Source organism: Oxyura jamaicensis, chromosome 6 (assembly GCF_011077185.1).
Source record: "Oxyura jamaicensis isolate SHBP4307 breed ruddy duck chromosome 6, BPBGC_Ojam_1.0, whole genome shotgun sequence".
Classification (NCBI taxonomy): domain Eukaryota; kingdom Metazoa; phylum Chordata; class Aves; order Anseriformes; family Anatidae; genus Oxyura; species Oxyura jamaicensis.
The window spans coordinates 17,247,116-17,271,186 of NC_048898.1; the positions used below are offsets into that span (position 1 = coordinate 17,247,116).

At 45.5% G+C, this 24,071-nt stretch overlaps 1 protein-coding gene across 2 annotated transcripts; it reads left to right on the forward strand.

Moving 5' to 3' along the window:
- Positions 1–7,082: 7,082 nt before the first annotated feature.
- On the forward strand, positions 7,083–23,828 carry LOC118169212 (broad substrate specificity ATP-binding cassette transporter ABCG2-like). 2 transcript variants are annotated; one of them, XM_035330290.1, is made up of 16 exons: positions 7,083–7,303; positions 9,712–9,998; positions 10,582–10,641; positions 11,910–12,024; positions 13,698–13,850; positions 14,616–14,773; positions 15,909–16,060; positions 16,966–17,082; positions 17,885–18,150; positions 18,683–18,765; positions 19,103–19,192; positions 20,530–20,654; positions 21,009–21,163; positions 21,576–21,665; positions 22,362–22,474; positions 22,940–23,828. In XM_035330290.1, exons 2-16 carry the CDS (start codon positions 9,715–9,717, stop codon positions 23,085–23,087), a joined length of 2,109 nt encoding a protein of 702 aa, XP_035186181.1. In that variant the 5' UTR covers positions 7,083–7,303; positions 9,712–9,714; the 3' UTR covers positions 23,088–23,828. The 2 variants fall into 2 exon arrangements, with proteins under 2 accessions (XP_035186181.1, XP_035186180.1); XM_035330289.1 differs by having other exon boundaries at positions 9,715–9,998.
- The last annotated feature ends 243 nt before the right edge of the window (positions 23,829–24,071 follow it).

The following is a 24,071-nucleotide window of genomic DNA, read 5'->3' on the forward strand; positions in this document are numbered from 1 at the left end:
GAGAAACTATCATCATGTGATGAGCCAGCTAATCACAAACCCGTACAAAATGCCAGGTAGGGCCTCCAAACCTGAACGCAAGGAGCCAGGTACTGGGAGAGCAAAAGAAGGAGGAGGAGGAATTTCAATGTGTGCGAGGCCCAGCCTTCCTCCTGAGCTCAGACATCACAGGGAGCGTTAAAAGGAATGCACTGGATTCTGGAGAGGACTTTTGCAGGACTCACTGCTTGAGAAACCAACTAGGAAGCTTTGCTAGTAGCCTGGGTTCAGAGCTGTGAAATGGCAGGCATAGCTGACAGCCAGCCACGCAGGTACTGTGAGCTGAAGCAGGCGGCTGAAGGGTCCCAGCCCCTGGGTGTGGTGAGCTGGGGCTGCACCCCGCCTCTGAAGGAGGAACACCAAAGTCAAGCTGATAAAACAAAGTGTTTGGTGACAGGTCTCTAGCCTCAGGTCACGCTTCAAAGCCGGGCTTCACCGGGGCATGCCACGGCATGTCACCAATAGAGCCTGCGCACCTGGTGTTGTGACAGGGCCCTACAGCACAGGGTGTCCCAGACCAGCTCTGCCTGGTCCCGTATCCTGACTGCTGCCATCCCCTGAGGACACCAGCCATTTCTCAGCTGCCATGCTCACCTCCAAGGGCCAAAAGGCACAGCTTGAGGAGCAGCCCATCCGAGTAACAGGCAAGGCTGAGGAGCCTGAAGATAACCAGACTTGTGCTGCCTGAGAAAGGGCTGAGAAGCCATCCCAAGCAATCATTTATGTTGGCTGTGATTACTTTCAGGTTCCCCTTCTGCCAAAGGCACCAGAAATAACAGCAAATGGCTTTCTTAGAGATGGAGAAACTGCATATGCACACACACACATGCTGCTTGAATGTGGCAAAAGGTTGTTCAGACACGTCTGGAGTTAGCCAAACAAAGCAAGATTTGGAACTGTGCACAAAGATTTCTAGGACAAACAAAAGGGCAGAGCTTTTCCTTAGTTTCATAAGGAATAGACAACAGTTACATAAATGAGAGACGGCAGTCTTTCAGAATCTTTTCAGGAATCAACACATCCTGCCTCAGCAGATTTTGTCCTGTACAGCCCCAGAAGAAACGCTGCCACAAGCCTGCCTTCTCCACCACAGCCATGTGGCGACAAAGGCAGTGGACCAGCTGAAGTGACAGAGTGCCAGGGTCTTGCCCCCAGGCTGCTTACTGGATCACACTGAGGTGTGTGACAGGGAGTGTGCCTTTAATAGAAGAGGTGAACAGTGGTGGAAGGAAACTTGTGGCATCCAACCCACTTTTAGACCTTCCAGAAGCATCAAAAGTATGCAGAGCCTTTGTTGAAGGCCTTTCCAACTCTGATTGGAGTTTTGTCATGTTTGTCCAAATGGACTGTTGGCTGTTCAGAATTTGAGCACCAAGACCTGTGTTCAGGTGATGTGGTCAGGGGTGTCCTTGTTGATGACAGAGAACAAGGAACGACAGTTGTCGAGTTCTCATGTCTCCTGGTTTCCTCTTAGATGAGTGAAAATGGTTGGTCTTGCAGGTGCATTTTCATAACCATACCCTTAAGAGATGATAGTGTTCAGTTTCTTATCTTGTCACGAGTCATTAATGTGAGTCATTAAGATACTGTCTTGTTTCTCTCCCAGTCTGAGCGCCCAGAGAAGCTACACCTAGATGTGTTGATGTCCTGAAGAGTTGCTAAGGTCAGTGCCATCAACACCTGTGACCCCTCCTGGTGTTCCACACTCAGACTCTCATTTACTCTCCATTCATACCTATCTTAGACTTCCTGATATGATTCTTTATTCTCTCTGCCTCTCTTGAATTACAGTCTCCTGCCCTAGGACATCCAGTTGCCATTCAGTGGTCCCTGAGTAGCTCTGGGCTTCCTCTGCTCCTTTTGCATGCATTAGTCAACCCCAGTTGCGTAAAGGTTTCCAAACTAAGAGAGAAAATTAGGTCTGGAGAGGAGCAGCATGGCACTGTAAAAAAAAAAAAAAAAAAAAAAAAAAAAAAAAAAAAAAGATTCAGTGGCTAAGACAAATACCAAACAGTGTCTTTATTGAATGAAATAGTTAAATATTGAGATGCACCTGGGATGTCATAGGATGTAACCAGTTGGATCAGCCAGAAGGTAAGCACAAAGAGGTCTGGGATAAGTAATGCAGGAGTGTGGAGCTCTTTCCTGTGGCATATCTGGGTGAGCTGTGCAACCAAGTGCTTTTATTATTATTATTATTATTATTCTCCCTTTCATCCATGTCACTACCTTCCTCTTGAATTCAAACATCTAACCTGACCCACTGCTTTGGATTCTCTGATAATGCATGCTACTTGGTTATTCCCTGTCTTTCTGCCTTGGTTTTCATGTAGTTGAATGCTATTTTTCTGCAGTCTGCACCAGAGAAGGGGACAACTGTGATTTCTGAGTCTGCACTCTGTCTTTCTCGTCATCTCACGCAAGGCTCTGTCCTGTATTGGAAGGACATGGTGCAGTATTCTGTCAGGGTCATACAGCACTGTCAGGCATCTAGGAAAGTGCAAAAGAAGGGAGAAGTTATAGACAAACCAGAGGTGTTTTTGTTTCTCTCTCCTCCTCCTGCATATGTGCTGTTTACTGTCATGCTGTCTCACGTTCTGCTGTTGTGCAGTGTCCCTTTGGGAACAGACACTGCGCCTCTGGGTGTATAGCACCTATTAAAAAAAAGTTCAAATCTGTTCAGGGCTGCAGCAGCAAATGCTAATGAATCAGGCCATGGGAATGTATAAAATTTAAACTGCTTTTAGGAACGGCTGGTAGGGTAGCCTGGACTTTGCTACTGAGGAAGGAGGTGAAATGCCTACGTCACATTGTGTATGTCAACATTCATGCCTAGGGACAGAGTAGACCTCTGGAGAGCTGACTTTGGACAGATAAAACACGCTGTAATCCTGTAAACTGCTGCAGGCACTGAAGCACTCAAATGGAAGCAGAACTGCAGAGCGGCCACGCCTGACTTGCAAATGGCAATATGAACGGCACTTGAGGGAGTCCTGCCCCAGGAGCTCCTGGTGAATGTGGGAGAATTTGTGTGCCTGCCTCTGCTTACCTCAGTTCCACTTCGCTTCCTGGCAGTCTGCAGTCCCAGGCCTCGTCCTAAAGATGTAAGAGCATGGGGCGGTCATGGCCGGTGTCTCTTCATATCTGCTTTTTTAGAGAGGACATGGGGGCTTCCTTTCTTAGCAGGCTCTCAAACTTTACCCACCTCATAGCTGCTATTATGCATGACTAGGAAGTATTCCTGGTCTAGGTTGCTATTTCAAGCTTTCTCATTAAACTTTACATTTTCTGCTCCTTCTACTTGTTTTATATCCCTCTCTTCATCTTTCTAGATGGGGGGAAAGGAGCATCTCTCTATATTTGCATTGTACATCTTATGCTAACCTTAGGTTCTCTATAACCTCACTAACAGCAGCAAGTTGGTGCTGTAAATATCTGTAAATATTTATGATGTTAGTGTTTTATCTACCAAAGAAGTGGAATGGTGGTTTACATCCTCTAGATAGTTTAGACTACAGATATTTAATCCTTGTCTATCTGCTTTATGCAGATAATGCCTATGGGTAGTTCTATTGATCCTATTGTTTAGCCATTCTTGATTTCTGTCAGTCAAGCCAGTGATATCTGAATGTAGCACACTAGTTAAAGATTGATCTTCTTTACTCTTAGATTTGCCTGAATCCTTTCTTATCTTTAACCTATTAGGGCTTTAGTGCTACTAGGTATTCAGATAATGGGCTAAATGATTAACAAAACTCAACAAAATCAGATTTCTTCTATATAATCTTCAAGTCTTGCAAAAGCCAACTTCCCCACGGCAAGCAGAACTTTAACCAAGTAAGCTAACACTGGCTTTGTCATGATGAGCACTCAGGGTGGAAAAGGCAAGATGAGATGTCTTCCTGTGCCTGGGGTGGTGAATTTGAAGATGCAGCCAATTCAGCACATCTGTACACTCAGGGTGTGTCTTTTAGAATGGTTTAGTTTTATCTGGAACTTTTGGAAAATAAGAACTCCCCACTCATGCACCATGTCTGATACTGCTGTCTTCTCCACTGTTCTCAGAGCTGCTTTTGCACAGTGAGCATTTGGGATCTGCTTTCTGCATTCGGTAGAGAAGGAAATAGTACTCATCAGCATGCAATTCCTCCCGCACATGTTTCTCATCCACTCTCTTGCTGGCTTGAGTCCCTGAAATGTTTTATGAGCTTTATGAAATTCAGCATTAGGTGGGATTAAAACAACCTGGATCCTCGGGGCAGCAAAGGCAGCAGCCCAAGGAAAGCAATAAAGTAACAGACCTGAAAAATTTCTGTCTGGCAATTCTGCTAGACAAAGCCATTTCTGAGTTAATTAAGTGGTGGCAAGTCCAGGCCCAAGTGTAAAGCTGGACTAGAGGGAATCCCCATCACCCCCTTCAATTAGATGTTTTTGCAAACCTGTGTCTGAAGCTGCAGGAAGGAGGGAAGAAGAGGCCAGGACCTTCAGCAGAGAGATGAACTCACAGTACTCAGTAACTTCTCCACTCTGTATACTGGGGCACGTGCAGGACATGTCTAGTGTGACCAGATCCCATAAGAAAAGAGCAATGTTCAAATTAGCCTCAAATGAGAATGATTCTTTTCAGCAGGACTCCTCTAAGCTTGACCTTCTGCCAGGTTCCCTTCCCCATGCCCAGGACCAGCGTCTCTCCTGCTCTGCAACCTTGTAGTGACAGGTCAGAAGCTCAAGGCAGCGTCATCTAAGAAGCAAGAATGGAGACCCCAAACTTGTGCTAAAACCTGCAAGGTATTTGACACATGGCTCAGGCTGGTTTTGCCTTGCTACCATAGTGTATCAAGGCCAAGACTGTAGCTGAATTTGTTTAACATCTCTCAGTAAAAGCGACAAGGCTTTGTAGCTTGGTGCTTGCTAGAGATTTATGCTGGGCTAATAATGCCTTTGCTGTCTTTCTTTGAACACCACATCCTTTAATCAGAAGCAAAGACTGACAATTTGCAAGGCAAATGCTCCTCTCTGTGGATGAGCATCAGAAAGCAGAAAGCACCAACCTACAAGTGGTTTGGTGAGAGAAAAATACAGTGTTTGACGTGAGGATCTCCTTTGGCTTGCTATGAGCATTTGTCTCAAGCCACAGCTCTGGCCACTGGTTTCTGCTCCTGTGTGGACAGAAATCTGCCTCAGCAGCATTATGATTCAGATCAACTGGATCAGTAAAATGACACAGCAGAAAAACACTTCCCTCCCTCCTGTTTCTTTCCTGTTGCTAGTGTAATTGCAGCCAGACCCAATTCCTGTGGTACGGTCAGATGTAAGAAGGCAGCTGAGGCACAGCCTGTGTGTGCACCCAGCAAGGGAGAGCGTTTGTCCTCCCCCAGGCTGCCCAGCTGGAGAGGGAGATGAAAAAGTCTGAGGATCAAAAGGCCCTTGAAGAAGCCCAGAAGACTGTTGCTTCAGGAGTAGGCTAAAGGAAAGCCAGAGCCTCCAGCCAAATGCTTTAGTTGGCAGATGGTTCCTCCCCATATCTCAGTTCTGCATTTCTATGCCACTGGGATGTGCTCAGGCACAGAGGGCAAAGTTGTGTTTTTTTTTTTTTTTTTTTTTTTTTTTTTTTTTTTTTTCCACAAAGTGAAGGGAAGCAGCACCTCTGCCTGAGGAGCAGCCAAGCAACTGAAACCACCCGTCAAGAGGAACCCAAACCTCTAATTGTCCTGCTTTAGAGAGTGCTTCTCCTGCACCACTGTGCAGGCACCGTGTGGAGCAGCAAATTCATGGCTCAGAAGAACACTTCTGCTCCCAAGCACACTGGTTTCTTTTCTCACTGTCCCAGGTATGTGATGTGAGGGCTGTCACTGCAGTTCAGGGAGGGCAAGGAAGCATTTATGATTGAAATACCCTTGGACACAGATGTGCATGGTTGGTGAAGTACTAGGACAAAAGTCTTCACTGCAGGCAGATTTCCCTCGAAGGGGGAAGTTAAAGTGCAAACTAAACATGAACTTGAGCTGCTTCTGCCCCACAGAGTGACTGCAGATAACATCCTTATTCAGCAAGCCTGAATCTTGAGTGTATCTATGGCAAAACTTGCCCTCTTGACAGATCTCTAAAGCTGTTTCAGAACCCCCACAATCCCCCTGCTCTTGACTCCAGTCAGCCCTGTAGAGCAGTGCAGCTGCACGGGATGTATGTTTTCTGCTTACTGCATCAGCATGTCTGGAGGCAGGCAGGCGTCAGGGAGGAGATAGGTGAACCTTTGGAGTTTTTATTACTGGTATTTATTGGGGAGCTAGAGGCATGCTCCTGCTTATCTGACCCTCGAACTGATATAGCAAGAGCTGTTGTTAGGAAAATGCAATTCTGTACAGAGCTGCTGTGCAGAGGGTGGTCAAACCGGAGGCAATTGATAGCGTGACTTGACAGCGCTGATATAAATTATCTTTATAAACCAAAAAAGCAGGCCTTTCCTGCACTCATAACTCCAAGGAGCCTGAGCAGAACACGCTTATTTATAGTAAGACAATAGTGCTTGGGAACAGGAGGCTGAGGAGAAACTGTGATCACAAACCAGCGGAAACTGATCTTCCTGCTTTAACACATTCTTGGAGCTGGGGACACATGGCAGCGTGATGGATGATGGGTGACCCGGGAGGGCTGCCGTGACCCCCGGGGGGTTCACAGGAACTCTGCAGGCGTGCTACCGGGTGGCATTGTCACGGTGTGGCACCCTGGAAGGGTGACACTGCCAGGACCATCCCTGGCCCCAGCTGAGGATTTCCAGGGAAATCCCCCCTGGGCGTGATGAGCCTTCCAGAGGGATAAGGGGGGGAAGGAGGGAGATGGGGGGCTGACCCCACCCTCCAGCCATTCACCCCGAGCCAGGGATGGATGTGCGTGGGCCGTGGGCCACGTACCGGCCGCACCGCGGCGTTTTGGCAGGTTCCACCGAGAATGCCAGCCCTCGGCATCCCGGCGCCGGGGGGCTCCACCGCTCCGCCCCGCACCGCCAGCTCCCCCTGCGCGGCCCCAGGAGCGGAGGGCGGCACGGCCCGGCGGCACCGCCCCGGGACAGGACGGGACGGGACGGGACGCGGGGCTTCTCCGCTGCCTTTGCCCGGGTCCCGGCGGGGGTTGCGTGACATCTCCGGGCACTCCCCGCCGCCGCTTTATATAACCCGCCGCCCGCACCCGGTTATAAAACGCCGCCGAGGCAGCGCCGCAGCCAGAGCCGCGTGTCCGCCGCCTGGAGCGCCGCGGCGGCCCGGAGGTAACGGGCAGGGACCGGGACCGCGGCCGGGAGTGGGGCAGGGACCGGGACAGGGACCGGGACCGGGAGTGAGACTGGGAGCAGGGCTCGGACTGGGACCGGGACCCCGACCCCCTGCGGGCGGCGCTGTTCCCGAGCGCCTTGGGGTGCGGTGCCGGTACCGGGGTCGGGAGGTGGCTGCCCGCCGGGTGCTGCTCCCGCGCCCACCTGTAGCCTGTGCCGGGCCGCCTGCATCCTTCTGTCATTCTCGCTCGTGCCCGCAGGGCGCTGGCAAGGTGGGGAGGTGCTTATCAGTAACTTCGCAAAAACACGTATAAAAGGGCTCGTGGGGTTGTAAAGGGAGGAACCTGGCTATCCGAAGCACAGGTGAGGTTTACAAACAGTCGAGTGTTCAAAAGTCTAACCGTGTCTTTGCCCTTGGTGTCGTGGTCATCCTTTTATTTATTTTTCCCCTCGAATGTGTTGTGCAACCTTTATATATAAGCCTTCTCTTGCTGATGTAAGCAGCAGATCCTTTCTTGCTTCCCACAGGCAAGGCTTTCCCAGGGGTCACCAGCCACAGGATGCATCCAAGTTAAACAGCCCTTCCTTTTCTCCCCCCTGCCACTCTTCCTTTACTTATAAAGAAATAAAAACTACTGTAATTTCTTGAGCTTTCACAGAATGGTTGGCATTGGAAGGGACCTCTGGAGGTCATCTGGTCCAACCCTCTGCTCAGGCAGGGCCACCAAAAGCTGGTTGCCCAGGACTGTGTCCAAGCAACTTTAAGTGATAGGAAAGGGTAGTTTCTGTTTTCTGTTTGTTTGTTTTGTATTTTTTTGTTTGTCTTTGTTTTTTAACCTGGCTCTTGGAGCTCCCAATTCTTAAGAGTGCGACCATCTCGCTTCCTGAGCTATCCCTTGCTTCTGCAGTGATCAGTCCTACTGTTTTTCACCATCTCAGTCCAGGAGGGAAAGAAGTGTAAATGGAGGGAAAAAGGTGGATGCAGATGTCAGGAAAAGGTCACTTATGGCATACATCTGCCTACCCACAAAACTCAGCTAATCAGCAGCAGATGTCTTTGTGCATGGTTCTTTCTCCTCGTTTGTTACCCTGGTGAGAGCCTTGGCTCTCCACATAATCACAGTAACTTTTTAAGCTTTCCAACAAACACCTTTGTGCCAGCAGCTAGAAGGGAAGTAAATTATTAGACTAGTTTGTGTTAGTCTAACCTGTTCCCTTCTGTTTCTGGAAAGTGCACGTAGCGTTTCCCATCTTCCTTGCTGTGATTGCCTGGAAAGGGGACAAGAAGGTTTTTGGCTGCGAGGTTACCTGGGTAAAAGGCAGGGTGCAGGCTAAGCCCAGCCCTCGCCCAGGCTGCAGAACGTGGGGACTGCAGGGTTTCCAAGTTCTTCCCATGCAATGTCAAGGCAAGAAGTTTAGACATTTTTTTTTTTTTAATGAGTGAAGGGGTTCCAACTTGGTCTCAGCCATTTACAGCAACAGAAAGTGAAGCATCCCCTTGACAAAATAGCTGTGTTGTTATGACTACTGGGTGAAGCACTGTTAATGGTTATGGCAGTATTGATACTTTTCCTGCTGTGTAGGTGCTGCTGCAAGGGCAGGGAGAACAGCTCTTTTCCTTAGCTGGTCTCATGCCCTTCCTTCCAGGTGCTCCCATCCTGCACTACAGAAGCAGCTTATCTGCTTGAATCGGGATGGTTTATAACTCTCCCGCTGATTTCAAACAGATACCATATTTATTTTTCCTTAATATACCCATTTGTACCCTTCTTTTCTTTACTGTAGGATGTCCCAGATCTCTCCCTGTGGGAGAGGGGAATACTGCTGTTCTTCAAGATAAATTGTGCCCACAGACTAATCCAAACTTCTCTTCCTCCTTGTATCTGTGAAGCATCTTGACACTGGTGTGACTGAAACATGCTAAATGATATGTGTAGTTGTATTTTAATCAAATTGATATCACTGAAACAAGCTTGTGCCAGCAAGTAAGGTTTTCTCTGCAGGCTTTGTGGGGGTATGAAGTGGATTAAGCATGTTCTTTCCTGATGGAGTGGTGCTTCAGTCTCTTTAGCTTAAGCATAGCAGCTTGCATCTGTAGCCCCCACTCTGTCAAGCAAGGCATTGACCATCACAAACAGGCTTGGTTTTTACTTCATCAGATGTTCTTTGAACTAGTGTCACCTCTTCAAGAACATCCATGTCTTGTTCCTAAGGGCTGTGTGCATTGTTCTGAACGTTTCCATGCCTTTGGGGACTACTGGATGTCTTCCAGTGCGGATGTCCATCCTTTTGGAAACTTGGCACTTCTAAGAATTGGAGTGGTGTGCATGAACGTGCTGGACACCTTCTGCAGACCTCTTTGCTCATGTCTTCTTCCCTGAGTGTTTTTGTGTTCTTTGTCTCAGTAGATGGGAACTGCCCAAAACAACAGCAGCCCCAAAAATCTTCATGCAGTGGAGTTTGACCTGTGTAACAAGGACACGATGGCAGACACATTTGATCACAGCATCATTTCTGTTGGAGAAGAGGAAGGAGTAGGCAATTTCCAACGTTCTCTTCCAACAAGGGAGTCCCTCCGATCCCCTCGGGGCTCTGTCGTGAGTTTCCATAACATCCAGTACTCCGTTAAGCAGTCCAGTGGATTCTTGTGTAGACGGAAGACTGTGGAAAAGAAGATCCTTCAAAATGTTTAGTAAGTTCCTAACTAAAATACCGGAGGTAGGAATTAATCTGCTGCTGTGAATCAGTGACCTGAGTGTCACTTTCCAGATCCAGCTGTACCGTTGTACAGAGAAATGACAACCCTCCTGCCAGTCTGCTGTTCATGTGAGCACTTGCTAATTTGCCTTAGGCATAAAAATTGGGATGTAACTGGAGCAGTTTCAGTTACTGATCTAGGCAAATTTGTGTGAACTCTTCTGCCAGAAAATCTGAAGGTTCCCTTAACTATGGTCTGAGCTGTGGTGGGAGGAGATAGGTAACAGAGGGCAATTGTTTCTTCTTTTCCAGACGTAGCTCAGGTGGGAAGATGCATAATTTGCCTTTTGTAGTTTGCTGCTTATGTCCAGCTCTGGTTTTGTTCTGACTGGCTGTCTGGGACAAGAAAGGAAAATGCTTATTCATTTCAGATTTAAGGAGAAGTTCTTAATAATCTTGAAATTTTGCTTTCAACAATTCTGAAAGGAGAACTTCAATAATTTTGTTCACATCTGACCTCTACTATGAGCTGCATGGGAACAGTCCTCCATTTGAGAATAACTCTTTCCTTCTTTCAGTGGCATCATGAAGCCAGGCTTGAATGCTATCCTGGGGCCAACAGGGAGCGGTAAATCTTCGTGAGTACTTTCCTTTGCTCTGTAATAGTTCAAAGGGGATGTGGGACTGTTAGGATTGGGGAAGATAAGAGGGAGCCCCAGGCTTACACTTGTGTGTGCCTGGGAGAAATCTGGAGATGTAGCCAGACGTCTTGTCCCTCTGATGCTGGCTTTGCTGGAGTTCTTGCCCTGCAGTGGTGTCACACCCCTCATCTGCTCCAGTTGGTGGTCCATATTACTGCAGTCACCATTAATGGTGGCCTGAGTGAAGATACCAGGCTGAACTGGGGTGACTGGAGCTCAGGTGTAGGCTCTCTCCCAGACCTGCCCTGAGGTGGGGATGAGGGCAGGGTCCTTCGGGGGCAGGAGGGAAGTCATCCCAGTGATGTTGCTGTAGCAAGACTTCCTCAGAGATGCAGGGTCAAACCCCTCTGACTGCCAAGAATAGGGTAATGTCAGTCTGTAGGATACCTGCTGGGTTTCATCACCCCAGCCTGGCTGTGGCCTGGTGGTGGGAATGCACATGCTTGAAATCTTTGGATGAAAGCACTGAGAAGTACCTTGCAGACTATCTCCAGCCACTGCTGATGTTGTTTTCTCTCCTATATAAAAATGTTCTGAGAGTGCTGCGTCATTCTTCCTTTGAGACTGTCTTGGACAGGCAGATATGGCCAGGGTTCATGCATGTGTGTTGTTGTGGTGACCCTTGATCTTCCCCTCTAAGGAGACTGCCAGCTGATCAGGATGTTTGCAAGAGCCAGACCTCATTGGTATTTACATAGCTAGTAGACAGTCTGACCTCTAATTTGCAGTAAGGAGAATCCAGAGATATGTTAAACCAAAATGACTTTATGAAATTAATCTTGACTGTAGTCTTGTTTATACCAATTTGGATTAATTTGCTTGAGATCAAAGTAGTTTCTTCTGTGCTCCCCTGGCTGGAGAGCAGACAACAGCTGGTTGGCAGGGCGCTTTTGTGTGCGCATGTCTGAGACTAGCTGTTAGCATGGAGACCGAGTTAATGTCTGTAGGGGGCTGATGGCTCTGAGGGTCTATGTATTGCAATACTGCAGTGGCATAGCTGACACTTGAGAATCCTCCACCTGTATCAGCCTTTCTGTACAAAAGGTGAAGCCCTCAGAGCAGAGGAAGCCCCTTTCAGTGCCCTGCGTTTGGTTTGGAACATGCCGTGAGCAGGCTGTAGCTGCAGTCCTGACTGGTGGCACTTACCTGGTCATACATAAAAGCAGTTGTCATGGCAAAACCTAATGTCTGGTGTCTGTCTGAAGTCTGCTAGATGTGCTGGCTGCTAGAAAGGACCCAGCAGGCCTGTCTGGAGAAGTGCTTATAGATGGTATCCCACAGCCTCCAAATTTCAAGTGCATCTCAGGATATGTCGTGCAGGTGAGTAAATGCCTTCAGCAGAGGCCTGGGAGACCTTGGGAGGGAAGAGCGTAGGTTTTGGTGTAAAGCCTTTGAAAAGTGTCCTCCATGAGAAGAGGTGTGTGTGGGGGGAATACATTGGATGGAGCTCACGACTACATGAATGAGAGATAGCATGGTCTTCCCTGGTGAGTGAGTAGGTCTGCTGTGGGAAGAGGAACAGCTTCTCAAGAAAAAAGGCAGGGCTGTGTTGCATAAAATGAGCAAAGCATGAAGCAAAGATGAGCAAAAGCATGAAAGCATTAAGTAAGGTAATGTTCAGTGATCTCTGCAGAGTCTAATTTGATAATTCAGGTGTTACAGTGTTGTCCTGTGATACTGAAGAGACAGGAGCAAACTGTTTACTCCGGCCAAGTAAAGCATGGAGGTGTTTGGCTTCCCAAAGCTGCATGGGTGCCCAAGCCACTGAGCTACTGTGGCTTTTTTATTTTTATTTTTATTTTTATTTTTATTTGTCTCTCTCCTGAAGTTCCAGCAAGGGTTCTAAAAATAAAAATTAAATTAAATTTAAAACAGGGGTTGGTTGGTGGGAACCTCTCAACACCCAAAATCTCCTGTTGTAAAACTCAGAGGCAGTTCTAGTCAGCAGAAGTACCTTCAAGCTGTCCAACAATAATTCTAGGAAGTAAGTAGATCCTTGCTGTTCTTCCTCTGATTCTGGCTGGCTGGAGCAGAGCTTCGTTCCACTCAGACAGGAAAAGCTGGCTGAATCTGCGGAAGTGGGTGGAGGCCTGGACCAATAATAGACCCTCAAAGCCCTGGGGGGAGCTGAGGAGAAGGGGATTCTTGGCAGTTATATGAGCCTCTAAATCTGGAATCCATCCAGGCTTCTGTCTGCAGGCAGATACAAAATATGCAGCCTTTCTGAAAGCTGACAGCTGGGGGGCTTTTGAGAGGATGCATGTGACAAGACTGGTGATAAATCTTGATGCTTCAGGTTAAAGATCCCCAAATCCTCATAAATGGCCAGGAAGTTTCTTGGAAGTGTTCCTAGTTTGAGACATCTGTTTCTCCAATGTCAAAACCAAACAAATGAAACCTTGAAATGATTGGCAACTGGGCAAGACATTAAATGGTTGCTCTCCCCTCCCACCCCTGTGCACTACTCCCTGTATTGATAAAAAGAGTCATTTGACCCAAAGAGTCATAACAAACTGAAGGCCTAAATGCATACATATTTAACATACTATCTGTTCTATGCAGATGGGTGTGTAAACCTGCTAAGTCATGTGTTATCCCTTTAAAACTGCTAATGGTCTCTGCACTTATATCATGCAAATGCTGAGCACTAGCAGCAGAAACAGCTACCTGCCCTACCTCACTATAGCTTGTAAGGAAAGTGCACTTCCAGAAAAAAAATGGTACCATCTGCACTTACACTCCTGAGCCTGAAAGCAGGCTGAGGTGATGCTGGGCACAAGCTGGGAGCCTGAAGAGCTGCATTCTCCCTTTGACTTTACTGAGTGATCTTGAATTCTGTATTCTGTATGCTTTGAAGCAGGAGTTGTCACTCAATCCAGTTTCACCCGTGGTCCACAAACAGCTTATCCAGCAACTGCCACCACAGGGACTCCAGTGCCCAGTCAGGTAGCTGAGGGTGAGGCTTTTCAGCTGTCAATTTGTGCTGCTTTCAGGACGATGTTGTCATGGGCACCATGACAGTGAGGGAGAACCTGCACTTTTCTGCTGCCCTGCGACTCCCCAACTCCATCAGCTTCCAGGAGAAGGAAGAGCGAGTCACACAGATAATCGGCGAGCTGGGATTAAGCAAAGTGGCTGATTCTAAGGTGAGCAGTGAGAATACCCACCTTAGAAATCCTACTACCTCTGGTAACTAAACTACTTGATTCTGGGCAGTATGGAGTATGTAGCACAGCTACACTAAGCTAAGCAGGAACCTGACAAGATCATAATACACACAGGAAATCTCTCCAGCTCAGGAGGTAGCTTGGAAAGAGGTATGTGTATTTGTTACTAAACAGGGAAGATTTTGGGCTGCATCCATCATGTTGTATAAGCAGAGGGGGGAAAGTTGCCTAGTCATAGCACCTTGGAACGCTGCATGGTGGCTTCCTGGCTTTGTGGGACAAGACAAGGGAATTGTTTTTACAATTGCTGAATGCTGTGGGGGTGGGAAGCTGGGCTGTGATGGAGAAGTTCTGAGCAGAGCTTGCTCCTCCCAGCTGCATTTTTACTCTTATTTTACCTTTATGTTACTTACCCCCACTTACTTGGGTAGCAGATGAGCTACCCATGAAAGGCATGCCCGATTACCAAAGCTGCCTCTGGCTGCTCTGGCCTCGTCATGGCTCTTGTCAGTGTCATCTTTGTTTCCCAATGCCAAAGGTGTCTGGCACTACTAAAAATCAGACTGTCTGCTCGCTGCTACATGGTCATCCACAGTGCTCTTTGAGTCAGACCCATCATCTGCTGCTGGCTCCAAGAGCTCACTGACGGGACACTGAAAATGAAAATGTCTGCTTTTCATAGGTTTGGTGAGCCCTGAACTCCAGAGCAAATAGTTGCAAACACCTGACTTCCTCTGCTTGTAGGTAGGAACTGAATTGATCCGGGGAGTGTCTGGAGGGGAGCGGAAGAGAACCAACATTGGGATGGAGCTCATCACAGAGCCACCAGTTCTTTTTCTGGACGAGCCAACAACCGGCCTTGATGCCAGCACAGCCAATGCTGTTCTCATCCTCCTGAAGAAGTAAGAGTCGATTTTTTCAGGGCTCTGCTAGAATTTCTTTGCTAGCTCATTATTTAAAAGAGGAATGTTGCTATGACTTAGTAGCTACAATGTTTGTGTTTTTTTTTTTTTTTTCTTTTTTTTTTCATTTTTTTCTTTTTTTTTTTTCTTAAAGCTAGACTAGCAGACTCAGAAGTGGTTGTAAACTCTTTATCTGGGCCTTGTCCAAGGCTTTTTGAAGTTGATGGGAATCTTTCCACAGCAAGCATTGGATTGGAGCCCAAAAAGCAGATGTAGCTTGGACAGCTTCCCTTTGCCACAGAGAGGGGTAGACTGTGAGGTCAAGCCTTGTAATCACAATTTATTGGCCTTCCAGCTGAGCCTATTACAAAAGCTTTTCCTCTGTTATGACAATGGCCTGGAACTCAGATCCAACTTCACCTGCATTTTTGCCCTCAGTGCTCCCCATTCTCTGCTTTGGAGATGGACTATCTTCTGCTGCAGAGGTCCAAATGAGGCTCACGTAATGAGAACGAGTTCCTAACACTCCTCCTGTGTTTGTGGCATATTGTCTGATCTTGTCCAGGGGTACCTCTTACTCTGCTGTTCGTGAATAGAAGGTCTTAATCAGGGGGGATACTTGTTGGGCATCAGTGACAAAGCACTTGAAAAGCATCTGACAAACCTGAAGGAAAACTAGTTTTGACTTCTGTAAAGAGTAAGTCCTCAGCAGAAGAGCTAGGAGAAAGCTGGCCAGACTTCAGCAGCCTGCTGTGTAAAGCCTGGCTATGCCACTGAGTACAGTAGGACCTTTCCTGTTAGTCACGTTGAAGCCTGGTACAGAAAACTTATAAGGAGGATTTATATACAGCTGTGGTTAATTTTTTTGCCTAACCTTTGCTAGCCACAGACAACATAACATTCTGCCTACCTGGACTGCAGCAAGTCTGTTGTAATGATGGGTGCTTGAAGGTCTTGCAGGCAGCATCTGCCACAGTGAGAGAGAAGAGGGAACTGGAGCTTTGGTGGATTGTGACTCTAGGAAGCTGACAAGCTTTTGTCTTGGATTTGGATACTTATATTTTGCTCCAGCTACAATAACCCTTCTGAATTGCAAAGCATGGTGTATTTGAGAGAAGTTTTGTTTCTATTTCAGGCTCTCCAGAAGAGGCCGAACCATCATATTTTCCATCCATCAGCCCCGCTATTCCATATTCAAGCTGTTTGACAGCCTGACGTTACTAGCCTTGGGGAAGGTGCTGTACCATGGTCCTGCAAACCAGGCCCTGGACTATTTTAGTTCTATTGGTAAGCTTTCTGTGCCAAGAGTAACATCCAGCTACCAAGTTTAAACTGTCAGTAGGTTTTTACCCTTGCTCTTGATAGAACTCTCATGCTACAGTACTAGAGGCTGTACACAGACAATCTGAACAGTATTAGGTTAGAATTAGAAAAAAAATGAAATAATAAAAAGAACATTTTCCAGGTAGAATAGAGCATGGGTGTCCCCTGCCTATGTTTTGACTTGTACCAGGCCAAAGAAACAGATTTGCTTGGACATTTAGAAACATGATGCACAACAGACAAGATGATGCTTCTAGTTCTGCCAAGCCAGGATGGCAGACCCGGTCAGTTTTGAACCACAGTCTGCAGATTGGCAGCAATCTGCAGAGGCTGATCCAAGAATCCGCTCTAGTCTGAATGCAGGTGGGTGACTGAATGGACAAAATCATGTTGTGTCTTAAGTTGGATTAATAACTGCAGTGTTGGTTGGCTGCCCCCTCTACAAATAAGGAGGATGAGGGTTTCTGACTATAATGGACAGAGAACATGGAGTGAATTCCCAGTCTAGATGCAGTCATGGACATTGGATTGCAAGCTTTGATTGCAAGCTTTTTCCACTGGGAAGGAGGCAAGAGTTGTCCATGCTGAGCTCTGTAGAAAGAAGCAAGCTTCAGATTTCTCCTTATCTGAAATCAGTGAGGAATAAGCAGCTCTGAAATTCTGTATAGATACCTCAGTTTCACCATCTTCCAAATCCTGTCTGTTCTACTGCTGTAAACTAATGTTCATGAAAAGCAGTGAAGCAGTGGGTTTTTCTCATAACAGGGTTGTAGAATAGTGATATAGTATTAAACCTGACTTTTCAAGCTGTGCTCTGTGGAGTACAAACATGTTGTCATATGGAGTTTGTTTATTTATTTATTTTTAAGGATATGAATGTGAACCCTTTAACAACCCAGCTGACTTTTTTCTTGATATCATAAATGGTGATTCAACTGCTGTGGCAGCAAACAAAGAAGTTCATGAACCCGTGGACACAGGAAAAGGTAAATTGTCAAGGAGAAACCCACCTGGGTTAAATGTAGTTTTGGCAAGCTTTCATTCTCTGTGTTTTCTCCATTCTAAAGACACTTTACTATCATTCTATTTTTCCTACTAATAGATATACTTTGCTTTGGGCTTGTTTAAAGATCTCAGAAGACTTAAAAGGGATTTTTTTCTTCCTTCAGTAATATAGGAGGACAGTGATAGATATTAGTTGTCTGCAAAATGTAGGAAAGACAGAACAACTAGAATTGCTTTGTCTCAAGAAATAGCTGAGAAAAGAAGACAAGCTTTCAGTCATGTAAGGGGCTGCCATATAGAAGAAGACAGATAGGCCTAGGAGTAATGGATTTATGTGGCATCAAGAAAGATTAGATAGAACTACATGTGAAAACAAATTCTCTAACAATATTGTGAGTGAAATTTTGGAAAATATTTGTCTGGGGATGCTTTAGCATATCCATGACTGAAGGATTTTAAGCAAATGGTGTTCATAATGGTGCCTTTTGGTAAATGGCAAATAATTGATTTCCCAAAAATCCCATGAAGGTTTTCTAATGGCTTGTTCTAAGACTGTGGCCATATTTATGCCACAAAGATCCAGGCTGGATTAAAACTGCAGGGAAACCCTCTCACACAAGCTCTTCCCTTACGCTCAGAGCTAAGGCTTGAACTATTCAAATTCTCTGGCTATTCCTGATCATATCTTTGTCCAGCCTCCAGAGCAGAGCCATGTTGATGGGCCATGTCTGAAGGTAGGTGTTCATGGGGAATCACAAGCCATATCTTGTCTTTGCCACTTAGAGGTGAACAGTGAAAATGGAGCGGTGGAACAGAATGCGGTCAGCAGTGTGGTGGATGTGCTACACCAGAAGTACCTCAACTCCAGCCTGTACCAGAGCACAAAGGAAGCACTGGCAAAAGTGGAGCTGGGACGGGGAAGCAATCGTAAAGTACGCAAGCAGGGGCATGAGATTACCTATGCAAATGGATTCCTCACCCAGCTGTACTGGGTGTCCAAGCGTTCCCTGAAAAACCTCATCAGGAACCCGCAGGCCTCTGTTGCACAGGTTGGTAGCAATTGTTTGAAGTCTCAGACTCCTGATCTCAGTCCCACAGTGTGCAGTTTGTAGAGCACACTTCTGTTTTCAAAGTCAGCTAGGGGAACAGAAAAGTCCTGTGCCACTACCACTCAGGTTGTTGCCTTTGGAAAAAAAAAATATATAGCAGAAGGACTACAGCACTGAATACTGAGGAGTGGGGGAAATGCTCCAATATCTGGTTCACATGGGGAGCTTCCAGGAAGATGTTAATCTTGTAGCTTACATGACATTTTAAGCTGGGATATTCTTTGAGTGTGCTTCTGCTAGTCTTTACAACTAAAGAAGCTCAAAGGAAAGAGAAAAGGGAAAAGGATAAACCACGACAATTTGGCATAAGGTTTTTAATTGTATGTGTTTTATGTTTACATGGATTCACACTGCAAAGTTTTAGGTAGTCATGAATGTTAAACCCTGTATATACCTTAATGACCATCTAGTGATTTGTCCCTGTTTGCCCATCTGAAGCACTTCATTCTCCCTTTCTTCTTTTCACTTCCAGATTGCAGTGACAGTAATTCTAGCCTTGGTTGTGGGGGCCATTTTTTTTGGTGTAAAACTGGATCAAAGTGGCATTCAGAATCGGTAAGTTGGGAAGATGCAGCTTGCTCATTTCTGTGCCAATAGACTACAAGTTTCGGCCACAAGAAAGGCTGTGGGCTCTGCTTGGACCACAAAGGAGGGCTAGGTTCACCAGCCTGAACACACTACAGAATGGTACTACCAGAGGTCCTAAAGGGAACACAGTTCCTTGCACATGTGTCTGAAGGAGATGTGCAGGGGAAGACAAAAGAATAAACCTGACTTTGCAGCTAAGATCTACAGTAGCACAATTAAATATCTGTTCTATGGACAGAGACAGAAAAGTGCTGACTTGATCCTGGCTGTTTCTTCACTTCTTGACTGCTGTTTTGTCTTCTAGGGTTGGATCCTTGTTTTTTGTCACCACAAACCAATGCTTTTCCAGTGTCTCTGCAATTGAGCTGTTCATCAGAGACAAGAAGCTATTTGTGTAAGTAGAGATGCTCTTAGACTGTTTCCTACCCCGCAGTGAGGGGGGAGAAATATCTTAAAAGCTAACCAAAAATATTTCTACCTACGAGGGCTTGAGAGCTGATTTCTTCTTCCAACATCAGAATGTAATAGTAGTGCTAAATCAGTCAGTAAAGCAAGGAGCTGAAATGTGAAGAAGTAGTGGAAGGAAGGGAGAAATAAAATGCTTTTACTTGCTTGCTGTATCACAGTTTACCGAGAAGTGCTTTTTCCACTTCTGGTAACAGTCTGTTCTTGAAGTCTGCACGTGAATCCTGAAGATTGTGAACCCTACCTGCCCTCTTGCTGGCCTGGTTGAAACAGGGTTTTGCAGTGGTCCCAAAGTGGTAAGACTGTGCAAAGATGAAGGGGGAGTTTTTGGAAAACCTTCTCAAAGGATGCTCAGAAGAAAAGTGCTTCTGGCTGGCTTGCAAGATCTCTTTAACAATCAAGTCTATCTGTCTATACATATGTATATTAAATACATATTATAAATGTGTGCATGTATATAAGTGTGCATAAAAAAAGAAGTGTGTACATATACATGTTGAAAACGTGGTTTGGAATAGCCTCCAGCTCATGGGAAGAAAGGGCAAAAGACATGCAGTAAAAAGGAAATCGGAGATTTGTGCCTGGAAAATGAGTGAAATGAGTGTGGTGTTTTTGTGAGGCACTAGTTTAGATGTGCGCACGACCACCGGCAGCTTGCTCAGAACTGCTTAGTATTACCCCTGACAGCTGCTCAGGAATGAATCTCTGACATTTGCTAGTCTGGCCTGCCTACCAGCTTAGTGGGGATTCTGGCACCTCACCACCTGAGTCCTTCCATGAGCTCCATTATGCAGCAAGGCAATCATAATGATATTTAATTGCCCTGTGAACTGGAGGTGAGTTAATGTCCTACAGGCGTTTTCTCATTGTTGGCTATCATTCCTTCTCCCTTGGAAACAGTTGTATGAGATAGCTATGGATAAACTGTTCTTCCAATTAATCTCATACTTTCCCCTGCTCTTGTGTTTAGGATCATTCTCTTTGAACAGAGCTTTAGGAGCTTTTTTCCAGTATGCTATTTAGTAGTCACATGGCTTCTCATTCATCTTCCCAGAGTGCTCCCAGCATTGCTGCAGGGCCTGTGAGATAGATCAGCCCTTACTTTGGAGTGGGAAGTGGCAGCACAGAGAAAATAATCAACTTGCATATAGAGGAGTCAGTGGTAGAAAGAATAAACTGAATCAGGATAAAACAGACACACATACTGAACCTGCTTCCTAGATAACTTCTAAACCTGTACAACTTGCCTCCTTCCTGTCCTCGCAGTCATCAGTACACCAGTGGATATTACCGTGTGTCTGCCTACTTCCTGGCCTTGATGATAGGAGATCTACTGCCCATGAGAACTGCTCCAGCCATCATATTCTCATGCATCACTTACTGGATGATTGGTAATGAACTGATGCTTTCATTGAACCTGTCATCTTCCAATACATTTGATTTTTGACTTAGCCAGAGTTTAATTTGTATATCTAAATTGAAATTGGTTGAACCCTCAGCTGATTTAAGTGCTTGGCATCGTAACTTCTGAGGACTCTGGAGCAGGGGCAGAGACACCAGCAATCAGAGATGGGGACCTGCTTGTCCATGTCTTTTGATAATGCTTTAGAGCATTCACAGTTGCTGCCAACTCCAGACTCAGCCTTTCTTCCTCCTTTTCATGTCTTGTGTGGGAGCCTGAGGGTGCCTCTCTGAGGTTCGTGATGTGGATATTAACTGGACTTTTTCTTTCTGCTTTTTGACAGGATACCAAGCTGTTGCAGGCCGATTCTTCTTCTTCATGCTGGCCCTGATACTGGTGTCCTACACTGCCACAGCCATGTCTCTGGCTATCAGTGCTGGGATGGAAGTGGTGGCTGTGGCAAATCTGCTCATCACTATTTGTTTTGTCCTGATGCTTGTGAGTACATAAGATGCACAGATGGATTTAGGAGACAGGCTGTCTACAGCAATGGGTCCTGTAGCTTGTTATTCTCTGCCTGCAATTTTACTGACACTGTGGTCAGACTTACCTCTGCTAAACTGTAATCTAAGTGTCAAACCATTGCTCACAGTTCTGTAGGTGTGGTGCCACCAGAGCTGTGCTAAAAGTGTGCTTCAAAAAGGTGTTTTTTTTTTTTTTTAATTGTCCTTAGAAAAAAAGGACAGTATTAAAAATCTAAGTGATCAACTAGATTGTTTAAAAGGAAAAAAAAAAAAAAATTAGCTGATTTTCTTGCATTAACCTTGGCTGCCCAGTGGGGTTTGCAGGAATGGCATGGTTTGCTGTAAACTGGGTTTGTGACTCATTAGTCTCTTTTGTTCTCTTTCAGATCTTTTCAGGCCTTCTAGTAAACCTCCCTTCTGTAATGGGCTGGCTGAACTGGCTCAAGTACTTCAGCATCCCTCGATATGGCCTCACGGTGAGTAGAATGTAGCATTGGTCTCCTGTGAGTAGTGGCTACCATGCTGCATCCTGGGGAGGTTTTGTGTATAAATGCAGTTCTCTTAAAAGTCTGACTTGGTTTCTTTCCTCACATGAATGTGGTGAAAGAAAAAAACAGCCATCCTCAAAGAGGAAGTTAATTTGTGTAAAATATGAAAGCATGAGAGACTGAACAATTAATTTGAGCCACAAAATTAGTACTGCTTGGACAGCAGCAGAGCAAACTGTCCAGTGAGGCACTAATTCCTAGCCTGAGTAGTCGATCCCTCCTGCTTCATAGTGCTGGTGCTGGGGTGTCAGTAGGCAGCCATATGGTTTTCTGGGAGAGGAGACTGACTCAGATAAAGGCGGATAAATGGGGACTTGTAGCTGGCAACACAGAAACCCATAGCTAAATCACTGAAAGGTAACTCTGGAGTTACAGATTCAGACACCAAATCATCCTGCATGTAGACATTGGAGCAGTTCCTCGGAAAGTTAGTGGTTAAGAGCTTCAGAGTAAGTGCTGAGAAGTAACTTTTCTGGGCCACTCAGTTCACACCTAAAAGTAACATATGACTCCAAGAGTGGTGATATATATCTTCTAATAAGCAAGCACCTTTGAGGTGTTTCAGCTTTAGCACCCAAAGTCACTAGCTCTTTGTAAAAATCTGCTGTCTGCCTCTTTCCCTAGGCTCTTCAAGTGAATGAGCTTAGAGATCTCTACTTCTGTGGTGAGAAGAATCCAAATGTTACAGTGTCTGTGGGAGATGCAGGCAGTTGTCCTCCAGTTACTTCAGGAGAAATGTAAGTCTTTACCTCATGACTGTTCTTGGGTCGGAATTGTAAGGGACATGTCAGACTATTTCAAAACTTACTATTACCCAGAGAATAAGAGTTTGTGAGAATAAGTGAACTGTTTCTATAGCATTTGGACCCCAAACCCTTGCTGTGGGTACTGATGAATAAAACTAAATATTTTTATATGTATCATAGTCTGATGGGGTTCTGAGGCTTGCTCATAAACTGCCAGTTATCTGTAAGAAACAATTATGATGCTATGGAATCATCTGAAAAAATATGAAAAGATCCAGATTTGTCCCTAAGCTTTATTTTTTTTCACAATAAGTTACTCTCTTTCTGTCACCTCTGACTTGCAGAGTTGTGGGTAGAGAAATCTTTGTATGACGGGAAAATAAAAGTAACCAACTGAAGACTTACAGTATCTTGCACCAGATATAATACCAACTTCTGCCCCATGCTTTTCTGCAGGTGTTCTGGTGAGGCATACCTGTGCAGCCAAGGAATTGCACCTACCGACTGGGCAATGTGGGAAAACATAGTGGCTCTCTTCTGCATGACTGTTATTTTCCTCATCATTGCCTATGCCAAACTACGGTTTATGAGAAAGTTCACATAGATTCCTGCACTGCCTTGCTCTGCAACTTCTCAGGTCTTAAAACAGCAAAGCTTGTTAAAGCCTGCTGGAGGTTGCCAAAGATTTCAACCAACTCTTTCCCTAGGAAAAGGGATGGACTTAAGATGGAAATCCTGTCCCACTGTTTCTGGACCATGATCTCCACGATTGTATAATTTTGTTTTTTAAGAGGAAATGTATTGCTGTAAGATTGCATAAGTGATCTTTTTTTGTTTGTTTGTTTGTTTTTTTGTAAGGGAATATATTTCTCATTATTCTTAGGTACTTATCAAACTGTTTATTATAGAGATTCATTCTTCTGTGGCTAACTTTTACAGGAAATATACACAGGGAAACATTTTCCTTTGGAAGTGTGAGCTTCTCCACCACATGGCATAAAGTAATGATGACATTTATGCATTGATATGTTGCCTCTGGTTAGAGCCCGTCACACCTGAGGAGAGCCAGAAACCATTCAAAATGAGTTGGAGATGCATTCAAGGTTGAAGTCTATACAGGGAATGTGCTCTCAGTGCCAGGCAAGAGTTATACTTCTAGTAGCTCCTCTGTGGAAGATACTTGCAGAAGCAGCTTTTGCTGGTGGCATCTGAACAGTGGTATAAGCTGTAGAACCTAAGAGTGAGAAATATAACAGTTGTACTGTAAAAATGAATTCTATATTACTTAAGAAGGGATTTTGTTCCCCTCTTTTTTAAGAAGTGAATAAAAACCTGTATGTACGTATTTTTAGCACGCTTCCTGTTTAGCTGTGCCATCCCTATATAGAGATGCATATATATACACTATGCTATAGTGTATACACGTATACTATATATACTATGCTCTACTAAATATGCTATATATAGTATAGTATGTATACATATACAGACGATATATCATACTATGCACCGAGTAAGACACACAGCTACTGCTGTGGTAACTGCAGCAAAGCTTCCCGCAGACGCCACGGCAGAGGCTGCAGCGTGC

Bases quoted from the DNA above. Each gene is read 5' to 3' on its own strand.
- LOC118169212 (XM_035330290.1), top strand. From the start codon at position 9,715: ATGGGAACTGCCCAAAACAACAGCAGCCCCAAAAATCTTCATGCAGTG. The intron at 9,999-10,581 runs GTAAGTTCCTAA...TCCTTCTTTCAG, and splicing joins AAGATCCTTCAAAATGTTTA to TGGCATCATGAAGCCAGGCT. The intron at 21,164-21,575 runs GTGAGTACATAA...GTTCTCTTTCAG, and splicing joins TTTGTTTTGTCCTGATGCTT to ATCTTTTCAGGCCTTCTAGT.